The sequence below is a fragment of the Anolis carolinensis genome, chromosome 3 (assembly GCF_035594765.1).
Source record: "Anolis carolinensis isolate JA03-04 chromosome 3, rAnoCar3.1.pri, whole genome shotgun sequence".
Classification (NCBI taxonomy): Eukaryota; Metazoa; Chordata; class Lepidosauria; order Squamata; family Dactyloidae; genus Anolis; species Anolis carolinensis.
In genome coordinates this window covers 27,176,683-27,193,329 of record NC_085843.1, presented here as the reverse complement: position 1 = coordinate 27,193,329, position 16,647 = coordinate 27,176,683, and the positions used below count along the sequence as shown (strand labels likewise).

Sequence of the window (16,647 nt, the reverse complement as noted above, 5' to 3'; positions counted from 1 at the left end):
AAGAGTAGGTCGGATGGATTAAACCCAAGGTGCTCACTGATGGTTCCTTGTAACTCTGGGGACAAGTGCTAAGGGGGTTGTAGCAGAATTCTGCGCAAGTCTCAATGTTGTTCAACTTTTTAATAAAGATTTTCAATGTCAAGATAGAGAGCATGCAAAAAATATAAAAAGGACCTAAGAAGACCTAAAAGCTAAAAGCAAACAAACCCAAAGCAGTTCTAGACTACACCAGCGAGCTACAGTGTCCACATTAAAAGACCGCTGGTGCTTTGGTCAGATTGCAACAGTAGTCGTTTCGGATTCCATAGCATGAAATAATGCAATGAACTGGAAAATGTCTGCGGGGTGAAGACCATGATAATAAAGCCTTGAGAAGATTAAGAAGTACTAGTAATTAGGTAGCTACAATTACAAATGTTTATGGTGTGTCTGAAGGGCCATTTTTCGAAAAATAGGGTGGATTTTCTCCTGCTATTTTAGAGAACAGGACCCAAACCAATGGAATCCAACTACAAGGAAGGAAAATACTAGTAAATATTGGGAAGTACAGTAATTTCTGATGGTAAGAGCTGTCTAACAGAACACTCTTACCTCAAAAGGCAATAAATTATCTCCTTTGGAGCTTTTTCAACAGGTCATAGATGGCTACCTGTTACTATGCTACAAATTACACATCCACATTTTTTCCACAGGGATCATTTTTCATATTATCCCGTCCTCTTTTGTTTTGAGTCCTCATTATCTTTAACACTCTGTCCATGTATAGAACTCCCACACCAGTAGTCCTGTCTTGCCAGCAAGAATTATGTTTCTATTCACAGACCAACACACAGGAAATGGTTTCATTTCTCTTTAAGGTGATGATGTGGCTTTATAAACTGGTATATTAGCAAGCAACATTAAAAAGACAATATCAGGATATCGAGGCAGATACATTACCATGAGGATTAAGGATCCAGGTCTGGTTTCTTTTCTCGTTTTCCTGAAGACAGTATTCATGTCAACTACTATTGACAGAGTTTACAGTATTTACTTATTTAATTTAAAGTATATCTCAGGTTTCTCCTAGCATAGTATGTGAGGTGATTTACACCCAATGTCAAAAAATGGAAGACACTGCCTGATCTCAAAGAAAAAACTTGGGAAAAAATAGAAAAATGATTTATTTCCAGATTTTTAAAAAACAATTGAGAAATACATACATCTCTGAAGTTTGAGCAGTTTAAGCAGCAACCTTTATATGACAATTAGTAGACTGGAAAGGAATTCCGACTTTTTCCTGCCTAGCTATATTAAAATGAATCCTTGTAACTATGTTCAAGGAATATTTACATTTCAAAGGAAGCACAGGTCAAGTCTGCATTGATGTACCACCACAAAATGACCTTAAAAAAACTCAAGCTATATGTGTTTGACATTTTGCAACTGCATCTGTCTGTAACTGACATTATAAATCACAGTAGACATACAGTGATTCAATTTTCTGTGCAAACTGTTTTGACTGATGTAAGAAAAATCAACATGTCTTCTTCACCAAGACCAAAGAAGTATTATTTGTTCTGGGCCATTAGTGCACAAGATATGATGTCTCCCAAGTATAGAAGAAGCAAAGCAAGATAAATTAGTCCTCATGGGAAATGGAGGAAAACATCTACATTTTTTTATCATGAACTTATTTTATTTTCTAATTCCTCTCATTTATGTTCCAGCAAATATTTGGAATTAACTAGGTCTTTCCTATAATATGCTACATAATCCAAGTTAATATTCCACCCAGGTCAAAAGTCCCAAAATCCTACATACTTTAGAATTATGAATCAGAAACCAAAAAGCCCTAAACCAATATGAGAATGTGCTGCCGAAGGCTTTCATGGCCGGAATCACTGGGTTGCTGTGAGTTTTCAAGGCTGTATGGCCATGTTCCAGAAGCATTATCTCCTGACATTTCGCCCACATTTATGGCAGGCATTCTCAGAGGATGTAAGGTCTGTTGGAAACTAGGCAAGTGGGGGTTTTCTGTGGAATGCCCAGGGTGGGAGAAAGAACTCTTGCCTGCTTGAGGCAAGTATGAATGTTGCAACTGGCCGCCTTGATTAGCATTGAATGGCCTTATAGCTTCAAAGCCTGGCTGCTTCCTGTATGGGGGAATCCTTTGTTGGGAAGTGTTAGCTGGCTCTGATTGTTTTCTGTCTGGAGTTCCCCTTTTTGAGTGTTGTTTTTTATTTACTGTTGTTCTTTATTTATTCTTTATGGTCCTGATTCTAGAGGGGTTTTTTTATACGAACGCCATACAGCCCGGAAAACTTGCAGCAACCCAATATGAGAATAATTGCTTCCTACATGGCATGGATCACAGTTCCCAAAGGTAAAGTTGCTGCATGTAGGCTTGGAATACTCATTCAAGGCCTTCCTCTGGCTGACCTTGCTATTAAAACGAGGTAAATGGGAAGCAGACTTGCTCAGCAGGTGCCCTTGATCTATGGGTTTTCTCCCAAGAGAAGTTCATGTGATAGCTATTTTGTTATTTCTGCTGAGTGAAGACTTGTACTTTTTGCTGCTTTTGTTTGTTAAACTGTATTACTGCCAGTTTTAACCTACTGACTGAAGGGATACTGTATCAAATGCCAGACACAGCCCTAGATTCTATCTCATCAGACGCAGCTATGATGGCAAAAGTTGCCTCATCAGAATCACATCTGACAATGCCCCCCCCCCCCCCAAAAAAAACAACCCAATATTTTGAACTTGGCAGTGCCCCAAAACAAAGGGTTTCCAAGGTGCTACAGATTGGGGCATAGAGAAATGACACCAGCAGCTCCCCATAAATCTTTGGATTTTTGGTGCTGACAGGCTAAAAAAGGCAGGGTTGGAAGGGGTTTGAATTTGGTCACAAACAACTGTAAAATGTAAATTTCCAGCCGTTATAAGATTCTAAATCCACCTTACAATTTACTGGATGACGGCCACCAAATATAAGATCCAATACAAGCCCCAGGCACTCACCCTCACTGACGTTTTGGGAATAAGGCAATTGTTGCATATAATGAAATTTTATAGATGCAAACATCTATATATACAGCTTCCTGACTCTAACTTTCTAGTGTTACTGGTGACAGCTTGAAATATGAAGCTTTTAAAAATATATTTGGCCATGTCACCGGACAGAGCTATGCATATTGAAATTCAGTTAACCTTAGGAGGATTTGATGCAAATAGGCAGTTGAACATTTTCAATGCACTTCTCATTAGCTGATGTCAACCCCACCCCCCACCCCCACCCCAAAAAAATCCCTCTGTGGAAACTTTGGGAAGCAAAAGGCTTCATATTATATACGTCTTTGCAGGAACAATAAAAGCTGAAGCAAAACCACTTTCTCAAAACAGTAATTGTATAATGAAGCCTTACTATATCAATACAGAAATGACTTCTGACCCTCAAATCTTATGAGATTAACAGATATTGCATGCAATACATCTAATATTCCACACAACAGCTGTGTAACATCTGAGATGAGTTTTGCTTTTTAGTAGCACATCCTTTAAGTGTTTCAGGAAATAAAACTGTATTTAAGAAAGAGACTTCTACTTTTACCCTGAATCCAGTGGGCTAAAATGAAATCCTGAATACTTGGGAATTTCCAAACTATTATTATAAAACTCACTACTTCAGCAGGTGGAAAATGTTTGTTATTAAATGCAAATAAAGGTATTTCTTTAAGAGAAAAGACACTCATATTGCACTGCATGTCTATCATTTTACAGGTCCTTTCGATTCTCATTCTTAGAATCAAAACATAAGGTTGATTTTGACAGAAGAGACCCTGATAAACTAATATTGAGAATTATAAATGCATATATGAATTTCTTTATATAATTAAACATTTAAAAATAAGTTATAAAAATACTTTCTAATATCACAGAATACCCGCCAAAGCTTTATTTTAAGGGTTCTTGCTCATATCTAGGGATTGTCGGGCATCAGCAACAGCTTCAGGCACTCGGACTGTCATCTGGTTCATATTTTTCTTCAAGAAGATTTGACAACCCAATCGAGATCTATAGGGAATAGGGATGAGCAGAGAGAGAAAGAGAGAAAAGGAGAAAGAGAACATTTTGATTTTAAATTAATGATTTCACACATCTTGTAAGAACAAAGAAGTCGCAGTGATTTCTGTTGGTGTACAGCAGAAAGGAGATAAAGTCAATTAAATATTCCAGGCAAGAATTGAAAATGGAAAGGTAGTACTGTAATTCCATGTTCACATAAGTCAACTACACAGTCAACAACACTTAACTTTAGACTGCTCACATGTGCTTCTTATAATTCTTAGAACGAATCTGAAAGGCTGAGAAGCTTCAGGCATATATTTATATTATGTGTGTAAATGTGTGAGACACAGACAGACAGAAGGTAGCTTGGCACAATCAAGATTTCCTCTCTTAATAATATGAAGCTGGTTCCATCTCACCTGTCAGTCAACCCATAAGCAAGGTCCAGCATATCCATTTCCTCATCGGTGATTGCATCCAGTTTTTCATACATCTGGTCTTCAAAGATCAAATGACAAGTGGAACAGGCAAGCGTTCCCTCGCATGCACCTAATTTATTTCAAAAAAAGAAATAATTAGACATATATTATGAATTTTTTTTCCAGTACTCTCAATTGTTTAAGATTGAATATACAGTTAGTTCACTACTGAGGGAATGTTTAAGAAAATTTAAGGTGTTCTGGAGATTAATAACAGAAATTAGTTCATCGACAGGAGGGACACAACAGCTTTTCTGCTTCTTTTTTTTTTGAACAATGTATTTAAAAGTATGGCAGGAAACATGAATCTTAATAAGGATTGATGATGACAGACTCGGATAATTTATGTAAAATATGCAGCTAGCCTCTGGTAAGCATTAGCAACAGAGCTAATGCCAGAATAATTAAATATAAAGAAGTGTAGATATTAAATTCTCTTATGAAGTCAACAGAGCAACTATTACACTTAAAGAAAGCTATATTGAAAGAAAATAGGATGGCATCAAATAGGCAACTATGTTTAAATCTTTGGAGAGCAGCAAGTAAACTGGCCCTGCAATGCCCCCTAGTGACAAAACAAAAAATACAAAGTCCTTCATGGATCAAGAGCTTCTTTTGAGGGTAAGTTAACAAAAAAGACTGACAACAACTTTGTCGCAGGGCTCAACCCAGCTTTCAAAGAATAAAAACATGGTAAAAACAGAAAATGTTACCTTTTAATTAAATACACTGCTCTCACAAGTCTTTTACGTACACGTGTGCACACCACAATCTTACACATCCTTGTATATGCAAAACCACAACAACCCACAGAATAGAGCAAAATTAAGGCTCCGGTTATACCAGTGGTTTTCAACCTGTGGGTCCCCAGATGTTTTGGCCTTCAACTCCCAGAAATCCTAATAGCTGGTAAACTGACTGGGATTTCTGGGAGTTCCATGCCAAAACTCCTGGGAACCCACAGGTTGAGAACCACTGGGTTAGACTATTAGGTTCTTGTGGAGATCAATGCCAGATCAAAAACAGGCCTGTTGCACAATGCAGTAAATCATCCCATTCTGATCTGCTTTTAGTGTCCTAGTTTTGCAGCAGAACTCCCCAGGAAACATAGAAATGGATGGAGGATTCTGAATTATAGTCCTAAAAATAAGCTCTGCTTTATAACTGTCTGATGAAAAGTTTATGCATAACACCCTTGTTCAAATTGATGGAACCCAAAAGTGGCAACAAACTATTGGAACCTCTCCCACAAAGATTATGACTCATATATTCAGAAGTTTAAAAAGGAACTAGGAATCCATTAGCTTATGAAATCATACATTCAAATTTTAATTATTTACTTACCAAATCCATCTATGTCTAGATTGTTGTCAACCACAACATCTAGAAGTGAGTCCCCAACTTTCCCCTGGGCTGTTAGCTTGTCACCATCACGATTTACAAAGTGCACTGTAACTTTATCTTCTGAGCTGCAAAATAAAAAACAAAAACAAATGTTTCTCACAGGCTGTATCTAAAGGGAATGTGCAAGACTCAAAAGGACTGTATGACTTTCTAGAGATTAAGGAAGCTATTTAACACAACCTTTGAATATTTATAAATAATGCTGCTCAATCATGGCTGAGGACTATACGTCTTTTGTTTAATCCTTTTGTGTAGCGGCAAAAAAAAATCACTTATTATAAATTACATGTTGGCTTCTCCTTAATTTTGGAATATTACTGGAACATTTCAGAAATCTGTTTATCTGTACACTGGTGTCAGAATTATATGGCACAGTTCATGATATGAACATGATATGAATGTAGCTTCAACAGTAATGATGAGTTAATATATAGAACAATAGAGATATTATAGGCACCACAGGAAGAACAAAATTAATCCCAGCCCCTCCCCATGATGGTAATATCATCATCATCAACATCAACATCAACAACAACAAGCACAATGCAGGTGGAAACAAGAACAGAGGAGGGAGAAAAATACCTGTATCAGACTCATCATGTTAATATCAATCCTACTTTGACAAAACAGCACAGCCATATCAACAAATCTGGAGAAACTAAATGTGAAGTATATGTACCAAAAGATATATCTAAGTTGGAGTGGGTTCAGAACATGACAACAAATAAGGTACCAGCTACAGAGAGCAAAATGTAAGAGGAAAGATTGAAGGGACGGGCATGTTCAGCTGAGTGAAAATAATATTGAGGTGACATGGTTGCACTCTTTAAAAAACTCAAGGGCTGACATAAAGTGGATGCTGTCAGTCCCTTTGTCTCAGAAGGCAAGACTTGGTTTTATGGTTTTAAGTTACACGAGGCTAGATTTCAACTGAACATTAGTAGGATGTTCTCCACAGTAAGAGCAGTTCAGCAAGAGAAGTCACTGCCTTGACAGGTGGTGGGGTTTATTCCTCTGGACATCTTGAAAAAGAGGCTTCTATGAAGACTCTAACTTGAAGATTTTGCATTCAGCAGGGCTTGGACTCCCCATGAGGCCCCCTCCAATTCTATGATTTTACAAGCAACCCTTTAAGATGTAGGGAGGGAGAATCTATGACCTTTAAAATGCTGTCGAACTCCAGTGCTCATCAGCCCTTGCCAGCTTTGACAAAGATGTGAACAATTACATATTATGTACATCTAGAGTACTGTACTACATCAGAATACAGATGGGAAAGGTTGAATGCCTGAATAGTTTTCTGCAGCCAGCATGATCAAATACAATGACAGGAGTTGTACTCTTACATGCAGGGTACAGACAAAAGATCTAAACAAACTCCTTGAAAGTGGAAAATATGTTAGATAAGATTAGGAGAGAAATTCTTCTCTCTGGCATGGCATCATCCTAGATATTTAAATATATATTTTAGGTACTGTTTATCTGGACGACTCCTTAGCGGCATTCTGAAAATGCAGCAAATACTGCCCAGTGGGATGCTGTTAATTGTGCAGATAGGCTAAGAAATGTAAAACAGATAAACATTAATGCTGAATAATTCTAGAACACAATAATAAAGATAATCTTGCTATTAGAGTTCAGGAGGCTGGCCTCTTTCAGATCTACAATTTTGTTTAAAATCTTTGGTCTGACTTTTCACCTAAATATTATTCCAGACTGTTTCTCAAGGAGAAATGTGATGTTCAATTAAGCATGATTTTCTCTACTGTAAGACTTTTTAACAACAGTGTGTGGCGTGATTTATTATGATGTCACATTCAATTCTTCTCAAATATCCCCTCAGCCTTTTCTGTCCTCCCTAGAGGACAGCCACCAGCAATTCTCCAGAACAAGGATGCATGCTTGAGACTTAATCAGCAATGAAAGACTGACCTTGTTTATCAGCAAAATTCAATCAAATCTATATTAATGTGATTATTAGCCTCCTGAATTTCTAGTGTTAAACAAATGCATTCAAGTACACAGAACTGTCATATCTGTACATATTCTAAGGACCTCTCTTGTTTATATATATACCTCATTCTCTTTGTGATAAAGAGCCCAGAGCAGCTGACAATTTGCATAAGATACATATGCTACAAAACACAGACATGATTATAATGATTATACAATCACAAATATAATACCACAAAGGAAAACAAAGAAAATTTAAATAAATGCAGCACTTATCCCCAAAAGCTTTCATACAGAGAAGGCATTTTCAACTTATTTATTTACGGCACTTCTAACTTATACCTAAACAACAATCTGGAGAACAAGCAGACTGCCACTGGGAACTCTGAGTTCTGTCATCAAGTTACCACCATCAATAGGCCTTGTCGCTTAAAACTCAATGTTAGGCCATATGCATAGAAGGCAGTCAGGATTCTAACTACAACATTTTAAATTTTTAAACAATCTTGACTTTTGAGGTGTTCATGTCTATCCACAGGACAGACTTCTTTAAAAAGTTTTAACAAAGTGTATTAATAGTACTATAAGTATTATGCTGGATTTACAGGGATGTCTGAAATCGAATGGAGCAAAGCATATAGAAACTCAAAAATATACCATACATTCAGCCCTTTAATTCACTGGGGTTATGGGGCACGGGAGAATCATAAAAGTAAAAAACTAGGAATTAAGAAATTGCTATTTTTTAACCTGAAAGACCATCTCTATAAGTATCTCTTAATCCTCCAGCATGACTGTATGGTTAACATGCACTGGACATTGTTCACAGAATTGCTTTGGAGGATCTAGAGATTCCTAGAGGTGTTTTCTCCAGAAAGCGTTAGATGCTGGAGAAAGCTGACTGTAGAGTCACACTGGAGAACCTATAGATTCCTAGAGAGAACATTTTAATCAATTCCATGAATAATCAAATCCACCAAAGCCAAAACCAGAAATGTGAAAGTATGGTATATGACAGGGGTCCTCAAACTTTTAAAGCAGAGGGCCGGTCCACCATCCTTCAGACTGTTGAGGGGCCAAATTATCATTTGAAAAAAAACCCAAAAAAAATTCCTATGCACACTGCACATATCTTATTTGTAGTGCAAAACAACAACAACAATGAAAAACCAATACAATATTTAAAAATGAAAATAATTTTAGCCAACATAAACCTATCAGGATTTCAATAGGAAGTGTGGGTCTACTTCTGGCCAATGAGATAGTCAGGTTAATTAGGATTGTTGTTGTTGTGGGTCTTCAAGTCATTTCAGACTTTGGGCAAGCCTAAGTCCAAAATTATTTATTTATTCATTTACTACATTTATTTACTACATTTATATCCCACCCTTCTCACTCTGAAGTGAACTCAGAGCAGCTGTATGTACATACAATATATTATATTATTAGCATAGCACAATATTAGCATTGTATATTACTATTTTGAACTATACCACTATACTGTAATATTATATGTAATATATAACATATAATTAATATTATTATATGGTATTATTATTATTATATTGTATAAAATGATAATATTATTATCAATATCATATGTATATACAATATATTATATTATTAAAACGGATATAAAATATTATATTATAAATGAGGGTGGGGGCCAGGTAAATGACCTTGGAGGGCCGCATCCAGCCCCCGGGCCTTAGTTTGGGGACCCCTGGTATATGAGAATGCAGTGGGCAAAAAAATCAGATCCAAGGTACAATGAACAATGGTTCTATACACACTGTCTTACGTAGCAAGCCATTATCATCATCATCATCATCATCTTGCTTTTATCTCTTGATTGAGATGAAAAATGGGATCTAAATGAACATATAATTAACAAGCAACATTTCACTTGACTACAGGCAACAAAACTATAAGCGTAGGGCACTTGTGTAACTTATAATTAACTGCAATCAGATGCCAAGGTAACCATGGGGTGCTCTCTCCACTATCTATAAAAATAATGTGGGCACTGGATGGCTGTAATTCTCATGCTAACAACACATGGCATAGATTGTTATGATTGAGCCTCATGGCTCTGTTACTGACAGACGTGGGCGTAAGACTCCTCGAGAGTCAGATACTCTCGAGGAGCGAGAGAGAAAAAGACTGCGAGACATATTTGCAGCACCATCTGACGAAGAGTCTTTCGAGGGGTTTACGGAGAGAATGGAGGAGGGGCTGGTTAGCTCAGAGGAGGATGAGATGGATTGGACTCGGGTAAGGGAGGAATTGGGTGCCACTGGCCATGATGGGACAGAAGATGAATGGGGACCTTCAGGATTAGACCCATGGCTTAGCTGGAGGGATGGGACGGGATCCACAGCTGGAGATGCTGTTGGGCGTAGTCAGAGGTGTTCCAGCTCTGACGAGGAAAGTGATGAGGAAACGCCCGGGTTAAGGAGGACAGCTGACAGTGATGAGGATTTGTAACTGGCATAAAATGGGGCTTGGGAGCAATTGCAAATTGCGTTGGGCAAGGTAATCTGGACAAACGCTTGGGATCTGTGTGTGTGGGACGCTTTCCTGAAGACTGGTGTGTTTTCCTGTGCTGAGACGTAAGTTGTTTTGGAATTCAGGGTCAGACGGCGGGAGGAATTGTGTGGGCATTTGTTTGTGCAAACCTGTGTTTACTCTTATTAGCTTGACCTTCCGTCGTCTTCTTGACGGACGCCATCTCCTGCTTTGAGAACTCGGACTGAACTGACCACGGCTTGTCTTCCCCCCTTCTTGGACTTGGAAAACTACAAACGTCTGCTTCTGGCTTTGATCTACGGAACGGAACTGGTCTACTCTACTGCTACAATCCTTGGCTGATCTGCTCGTGTTGGAAATCCTGTCTGCTGTGTGTGTGTGGGAGCGACGCAAGTTACTCTAAGCACAGTGTTGGCAGCAGAGAGGAATCTGCTGCCAATTAGTTGCATTCTTTGTATCTTTTGTTCCTTGGCTTTCGTTTTGTTTATCTCCAGGCTGAAGCAAGCAGTTTGTTTTTACCCGGATTAAACTCCGGTTTAATCCGGTTTATCTTTTGAACATTTATTTTTGTCCCTTTTTGCTCCTAAAGGCAAATACTGCCTGGCCCTTGTGTTTTACGGGCATTTTTTGAGTTCTGTAATCTAATAAACTCTGTTACTTTGAATCTTGTGGCGTTCTGTCCTTGACATAGATCATGCTGCTACATAATTGGTATGCTCACTGAAGAAAGAATACATAACCCTCTGATAAGCTAAAACAATATAGTATGCTTTTACGTATTCATTGCCCCTTTGTTGAGTGTGTGTGGCAAACTGCATTTTTGCAAAACTAAAGTTGGCCACAAACGATAGAAATTCAAAGACAAAAGGAAGGACAAGGAAAACAGAAGAGAGGGCAAGATCTTCCAGGGAAAACAAATCTAATGTTCTGCTTGCTCGTGAAAACCACTAGCGTCTAATACTCGTGCTACATCTGGCCACCTAGAAAACAGGGAAAAAGAACAGACTAATGACACAAAAATAACAATCAGATTCAATGAAAGCCACTGTTGTGTAGTGGTTTTGAGTACTGGGTTAGGATACTGAGAGACCAGGATTCAAATCCCACTCAGCCATGGAAATTGCTTGACCCTGGGTAAGTCACACTTTTTCAGCCTCAGAAAACAGCAAAGGCAAACCCTCTATGAACAAAATTGGCCAATAAAATCCTGCAATAAGGACACCTTAGAGGAGCCCAGTTAGGGCTCATATATTACTTGATGAGAATGCAACGGATACATTGTTTGAGCTTGTGAGTTTTGGAAAAACTGACCTGAGAGAGATGGAACATTAAAGCAGTTGTACATTATGCGGGGCCTTTTTTCTCCTTCAATGTCCGAATGTATGAAAGGGAATTCGCTGAGCTTCATTTTCAGGAAATCAAAGAAGGATGAAATACTGATAACTTCACTTCTAGAACATACAATTAACTTAGAATCATAGAGTTGGAAGAGACCACAAGGACGATTCAATACAAATCCTGGGCATCCCACAACAGGGTGATAATCTTAAAGGACAGCTAAACAAGCTAATGATGGATAAATATCAATAGCCACTAGTTATACATGGAATCCCTGCCATAAATGTGGGTGAAATGTCAGGAGAGAATACTTCTGGAACATGGCCATACAGCCCGGAAAACATATAACAACCTTCCTAATATAGAGACAAGATGCCCAATCAACCTTAGATCGCAATGCAAGCAAGGAACTATTGCCTGCTTACCATCCTAGTACTCAGAGCTATCCAACTGGACACAATCAAGATGGTTCTTCATTAGATACACCTTTAGTGTAATCCAGTAAGGTTATTCTACTTTTAACTTTTTGCATCCCATTCCTTCTATAATCCAAAAGCAAATGTGCTGGATTTGGGAGCACATTTGCGGGAGTTGGAGTTCAACAATTCCCATCTGGGACAAAGGCCAATAAAACTAAGTTATACTTTCGCTTCATCCAAAATCTGACCACAGCTATCACATAAGCATGAAAATATTGACAGAAAAAGGTAAAACAGAAACGGATTTAGGTAGGGAGCTATGTCAAAAGGTTCTTTCTTCATAGTAGTACATTTTCTTTCTATATTCTTTTTCCGAAAGCATTAAAGGTTCTGAAGAATTCTGCAGCTTTTCATGCCTCTAACTAGCCGCAGGCAATGGCAACCACATAGTTCAAACAAGGGATGATACCTTACTAGCCTGGCATAGAGAAAGGCTTGTTGATGTTAACTCACTTTGAAATAAATATATAGTATGCTCCTTAAAATTACTTAATTGTAAAGAGATTTTTGCAGACATCTCAGTAACCTGTTCTTTAGCATGCAATTTTAAAAAAACACTGTAGAGTACATTTTTACTCCATTTAATTTAACCATGCTTCCTGGAAATGTAAGAATCATGGGCACTGAATTTATATTTGCACACATGGATTTACATGCTTTGATTGCACATTTCAAAATATTGTATATTTTAGTACACACAAAATGCTGACACACAAAAATGCATTTTTTGGAGAGCAGTCAATTAAATTCCTGAAAATACCAAACTGGGGAACCTTCTACATAGTCATTAAAATCCAACTTTAAGTGAGCTCAAGGTTAGGGTGTCTACAAAACATATACTCCCAATGTGAGCTCCAGCATGCATTCAGAAAGAAATAGCGTATTAAACTCATCAGAATTTTCGGATTAAACCATAAACTCCAAAGAAGCTTTAAACACTGCACAGCAGGAATCCGGAAGATACATTCAGAGCGCTTATGTAGAGAGGGCTAACACTGTAGCAGTCAGAGACTGAAACCAGATACACAACTCAGAATTAGGGTAAACACCTTCCCACAATACTCTCATGAGAACACTTGATTGCCATCTCTTGCCTTGCTCAGCTTTTAATCAAGCACTGGGAATCTGTTTTTTACGAGAGTATCACACTAGACAAGATAGGGGAAAAAGATAATCCTGGTTCTGGATCCATTGTGGACTCCATGGCAGCTTGGAACTAGTTTTTGGGGTACCTATGTAGGCATTTCTGAGTGAATCAAATCTTTTCAATCCACATTCTGAACCAGATGAAATGACTATATCAAAGCAGCTTGGATCGCATAAAATTATTTGTCTGATTACGCATAACCAGCTTTAACTATTCCCATTAAATCAAATGATGCAATAGGTTTATTTAATAACTCACAGTTTTACACATAATTTGTGACAGGTTCAGACTAGTGGACATGACAGGGATGTGAGTGGTTGCAGCACTTATTCAAAAAGAAAATATTAGCCATTGCTTTTGTCCCAGAATATATATCTAGGCATACTTTGATACCTCAAATACCAGCCAGTTAATTTACTCTTAAATCTAAATTATGAGACAAGGTCTACACTACATACTTTTACAGTCACAGCTTTTAGCCACTTTTCTTGTTTTCTGGTTCCACACCCACCTTATGGTCTTTCTTTCTGTAGCAACTAACCTGATTAAGAGTCATTGTTTTGTGCCTTCAAGCAGTTTCTGACTTATGGCAACTCTATCATGGGATTTTCTTGGCACGATTTGTTCAGAGGGAAGTTGCACTTGCCTTCCTCAGAGGCTAAGTCTAGAGAATGTGACTTGCCCAAGATTACTTGGAGTTTCTGGGCCAAGTGGGAATTCAAAAACTGGTCCCTAGAGTCACAGTCGTTCAAATCATCACATCATGCTGCCTCTCTGAAAAGGTTCTACAGAATTTGAACATTATCTTTATTTTCCACATCAACACAATATTCCAGGAATGTATTGTAACAACTATTGTGGTTGCTGTGTGCCTTCAAGTAATATCTGACTTATGGCAACTCTAAGGCAAAGTCGAACAAGAGTCAACAGTGTGATGCTATGGCAAAGAAAGCAAATGCTTAGCCTGAATTAATAGAACTGTAGTTTCCAAGTCAATGAAGTAATCCTCCCACTATATTTTGTGCTGCTCAGATCTCATTTGGAGTAGGACATTCAGTTCTGGGTGCCAAATTTTAAGAATGACAAGTTGGCATGAGTTCAGAGGACAACAATGAATATGATAAGAGATACGGAGAACAAACAGATAAAGAGAAAGTCTGGAGGCGACATGATTGCATTATTTAAATTCTGTACCTCAAGTAGTGTTGCAAGGAGGGTGATGCAGGTTTGCCCTCTGCTACCTCATTTTAACTTACAAGACAATAGATTTCAATTGTACATTAGAGGGGACTGGGTTGTTGTGAGTTTTCCAGGCTATATGGCCATGTTCCCGAAGCATTATCTCCTGACACATCTATGGCAGGCATCCTCAGAGGTTGAGGGGTCTGTTGGAAAGTGAGAATTATGTATCTGTGGATAGTGAGAACAATATGGCAATGGAAGCAATTGTCTAGAGGTTGTGTAGTCTTCTTCTCTCAGTAGGGTAGAGTAGTCTACTAGATGCCAAAAAAGTAGACTACTTGTACAGTGATAACACTGTACAAGTATCCCTTATCCAAAATGCTTGGGTCAGAAGTTTAGATTTTGGATTTTTCTGGATGTTGTAATACCTACATGTAGATAATAGAGATGGGACCAAGTCTAAACACAATAATAATAATAATATTTTTGTACCCCACCTCCATCTCCCCAAAGGAACTCGGGTGGCTAACATGGGGCCAAGCCCAGACAATTACAATAAAACAAAATAAAATGTATACAAAACTAACATAGTAAAGCAATAAAATAGAAACAGTAGCATAATAACACACAGTATAAAAACAGTACAAAAGACTTAAACGAGGGTGAACTGGGCCAAAGTGCAAGGAGTGAAAATTATAAAACCTGTGGGTGAGGCAGATGGATAAAGTGCTGCATTTAGTACGAAACTCGGGGTGGGATAACAATGAGGTTATTCTCAACTGAGGGACGAAATAAAGTGCACCAGAAAAACAGATTGACACTAAGATGGGACCTGACATGGGAATTAGATATTCATTCTTCAAAAGCACACAGGAAAAGCCAAGTTTTAAAACTTTTCCTAAAGGCTAACAGGGTAGGTACTTGCCTAATTTCCCCCCTAAACACAACGTTCATTTATGTTTCATATATACAATAGAGTCTCACTTATCCAACATAAACAGGCCGGCAGAACGTTGGATAAGCGAATATGTTGGATAATAAGGAGGGATTAAGGAAAAGCCTATTAAACATCAAATTAGGTTATGATTTTACAAATTAAGCACCAAAACATCATGTTATACAAGAAATTTGACAGAAAAAGTAGTTTAATACGCAGTAATGCTATGTAGTAATTACTGTATTTACAAATTTAGCATCAAAATATCACGATGTATTGAAAACATTGACTACTAAAATGTGTTGGATAATCCAGAACGTTGGATAAGTGAAACTCTACTGTATTTACGAATTTAGCACCAAAATATCACAATGTATTGAAAATATTGACTACAAAAATGCATTGGATAATCCAGAACGTTGGATAAGTGAGACTCTACTTGTATATACGAATTTAGCACCAAAATATCGCGATGTATTGAAAATATTGACTACAAAAATGCGTTGGATAATCCAGAACGTTGGATAAGTGAGACTCTACTGTATATACGCCTCATAAAAAAGCATTATAGTTGCATACGCAGTGTTTTAATAATGTTATGCATCAAGCAAAGTTTGTGTACATTACATTATCAGAAAGCAAAAGTGTCATTATCTCATCCATCCAATATGAATTATTTTAAAGCAGGAATGAGCAAACTTTGGCCTTCCCTCCGGGTGTTTTGGACTTCAACTCCCACAATTGCTAACAGCCGGTAAGTTTGTCAATGCCTGGAGAATCCATTCAGTTTGACACCCACTTTACGTGGGAATTGTGGTTTTACGTGGCCTTGAGCCTTCCCAACTGAAATGTTCTGGCACTAGGCCCAACTACTATTCCTCTTTCCTTACCTGGGCCGCGGCGAGACGTGGAGGAGGCGGCGGGGGCCTGCGTTGGGCCTTCCCGCCCCGGCTGGCGCTGCGAGGAGGATCCGGCGGCAGGAGGAAGCCGCGGCGCGGAGGAGGCCGGGGGCCGCCATGTCGGAAAGCAGAACAGGCCCGGCTTCTCAGAGTCCAAAGGCCGCGGCTCTTCTCTTACTTAGCCCTTGGCACCGCCCATGGAACGCCTCTTCCGCTTGGAATCAGTTGCGTAAAGCCACGCAAATTGCGC

General features: G+C 38.4%; 1 protein-coding gene and 1 long non-coding RNA gene across 2 annotated transcripts; one reads left to right on the top strand and one right to left on the bottom strand.

Annotated features, from left to right (window-relative positions):
- Positions 1 to 1,145: 1,145 nt before the first annotated feature.
- Positions 1,146 to 16,621, bottom strand: fdx1 (ferredoxin 1). Its single transcript, XM_008107963.3, has 4 exons — positions 16,389 to 16,621; positions 5,874 to 5,998; positions 4,470 to 4,599; positions 1,146 to 4,056 (listed from the first exon to the last, which is right to left on the bottom strand). Exons 1-4 carry the CDS (start codon positions 16,514 to 16,516, stop codon positions 3,942 to 3,944), a joined length of 498 nt encoding a protein of 165 aa, XP_008106170.1. The 5' UTR covers positions 16,517 to 16,621; the 3' UTR covers positions 1,146 to 3,941.
- LOC134297362 (uncharacterized) lies at positions 9,952 to 11,079 on the top strand. The gene is made up of 2 exons (XR_010004069.1): positions 9,952 to 10,498; positions 10,584 to 11,079. It is a non-coding gene; the product is annotated as an uncharacterized LOC134297362 (long non-coding RNA).
- Positions 16,622 to 16,647: the final 26 nt, after the last annotated feature.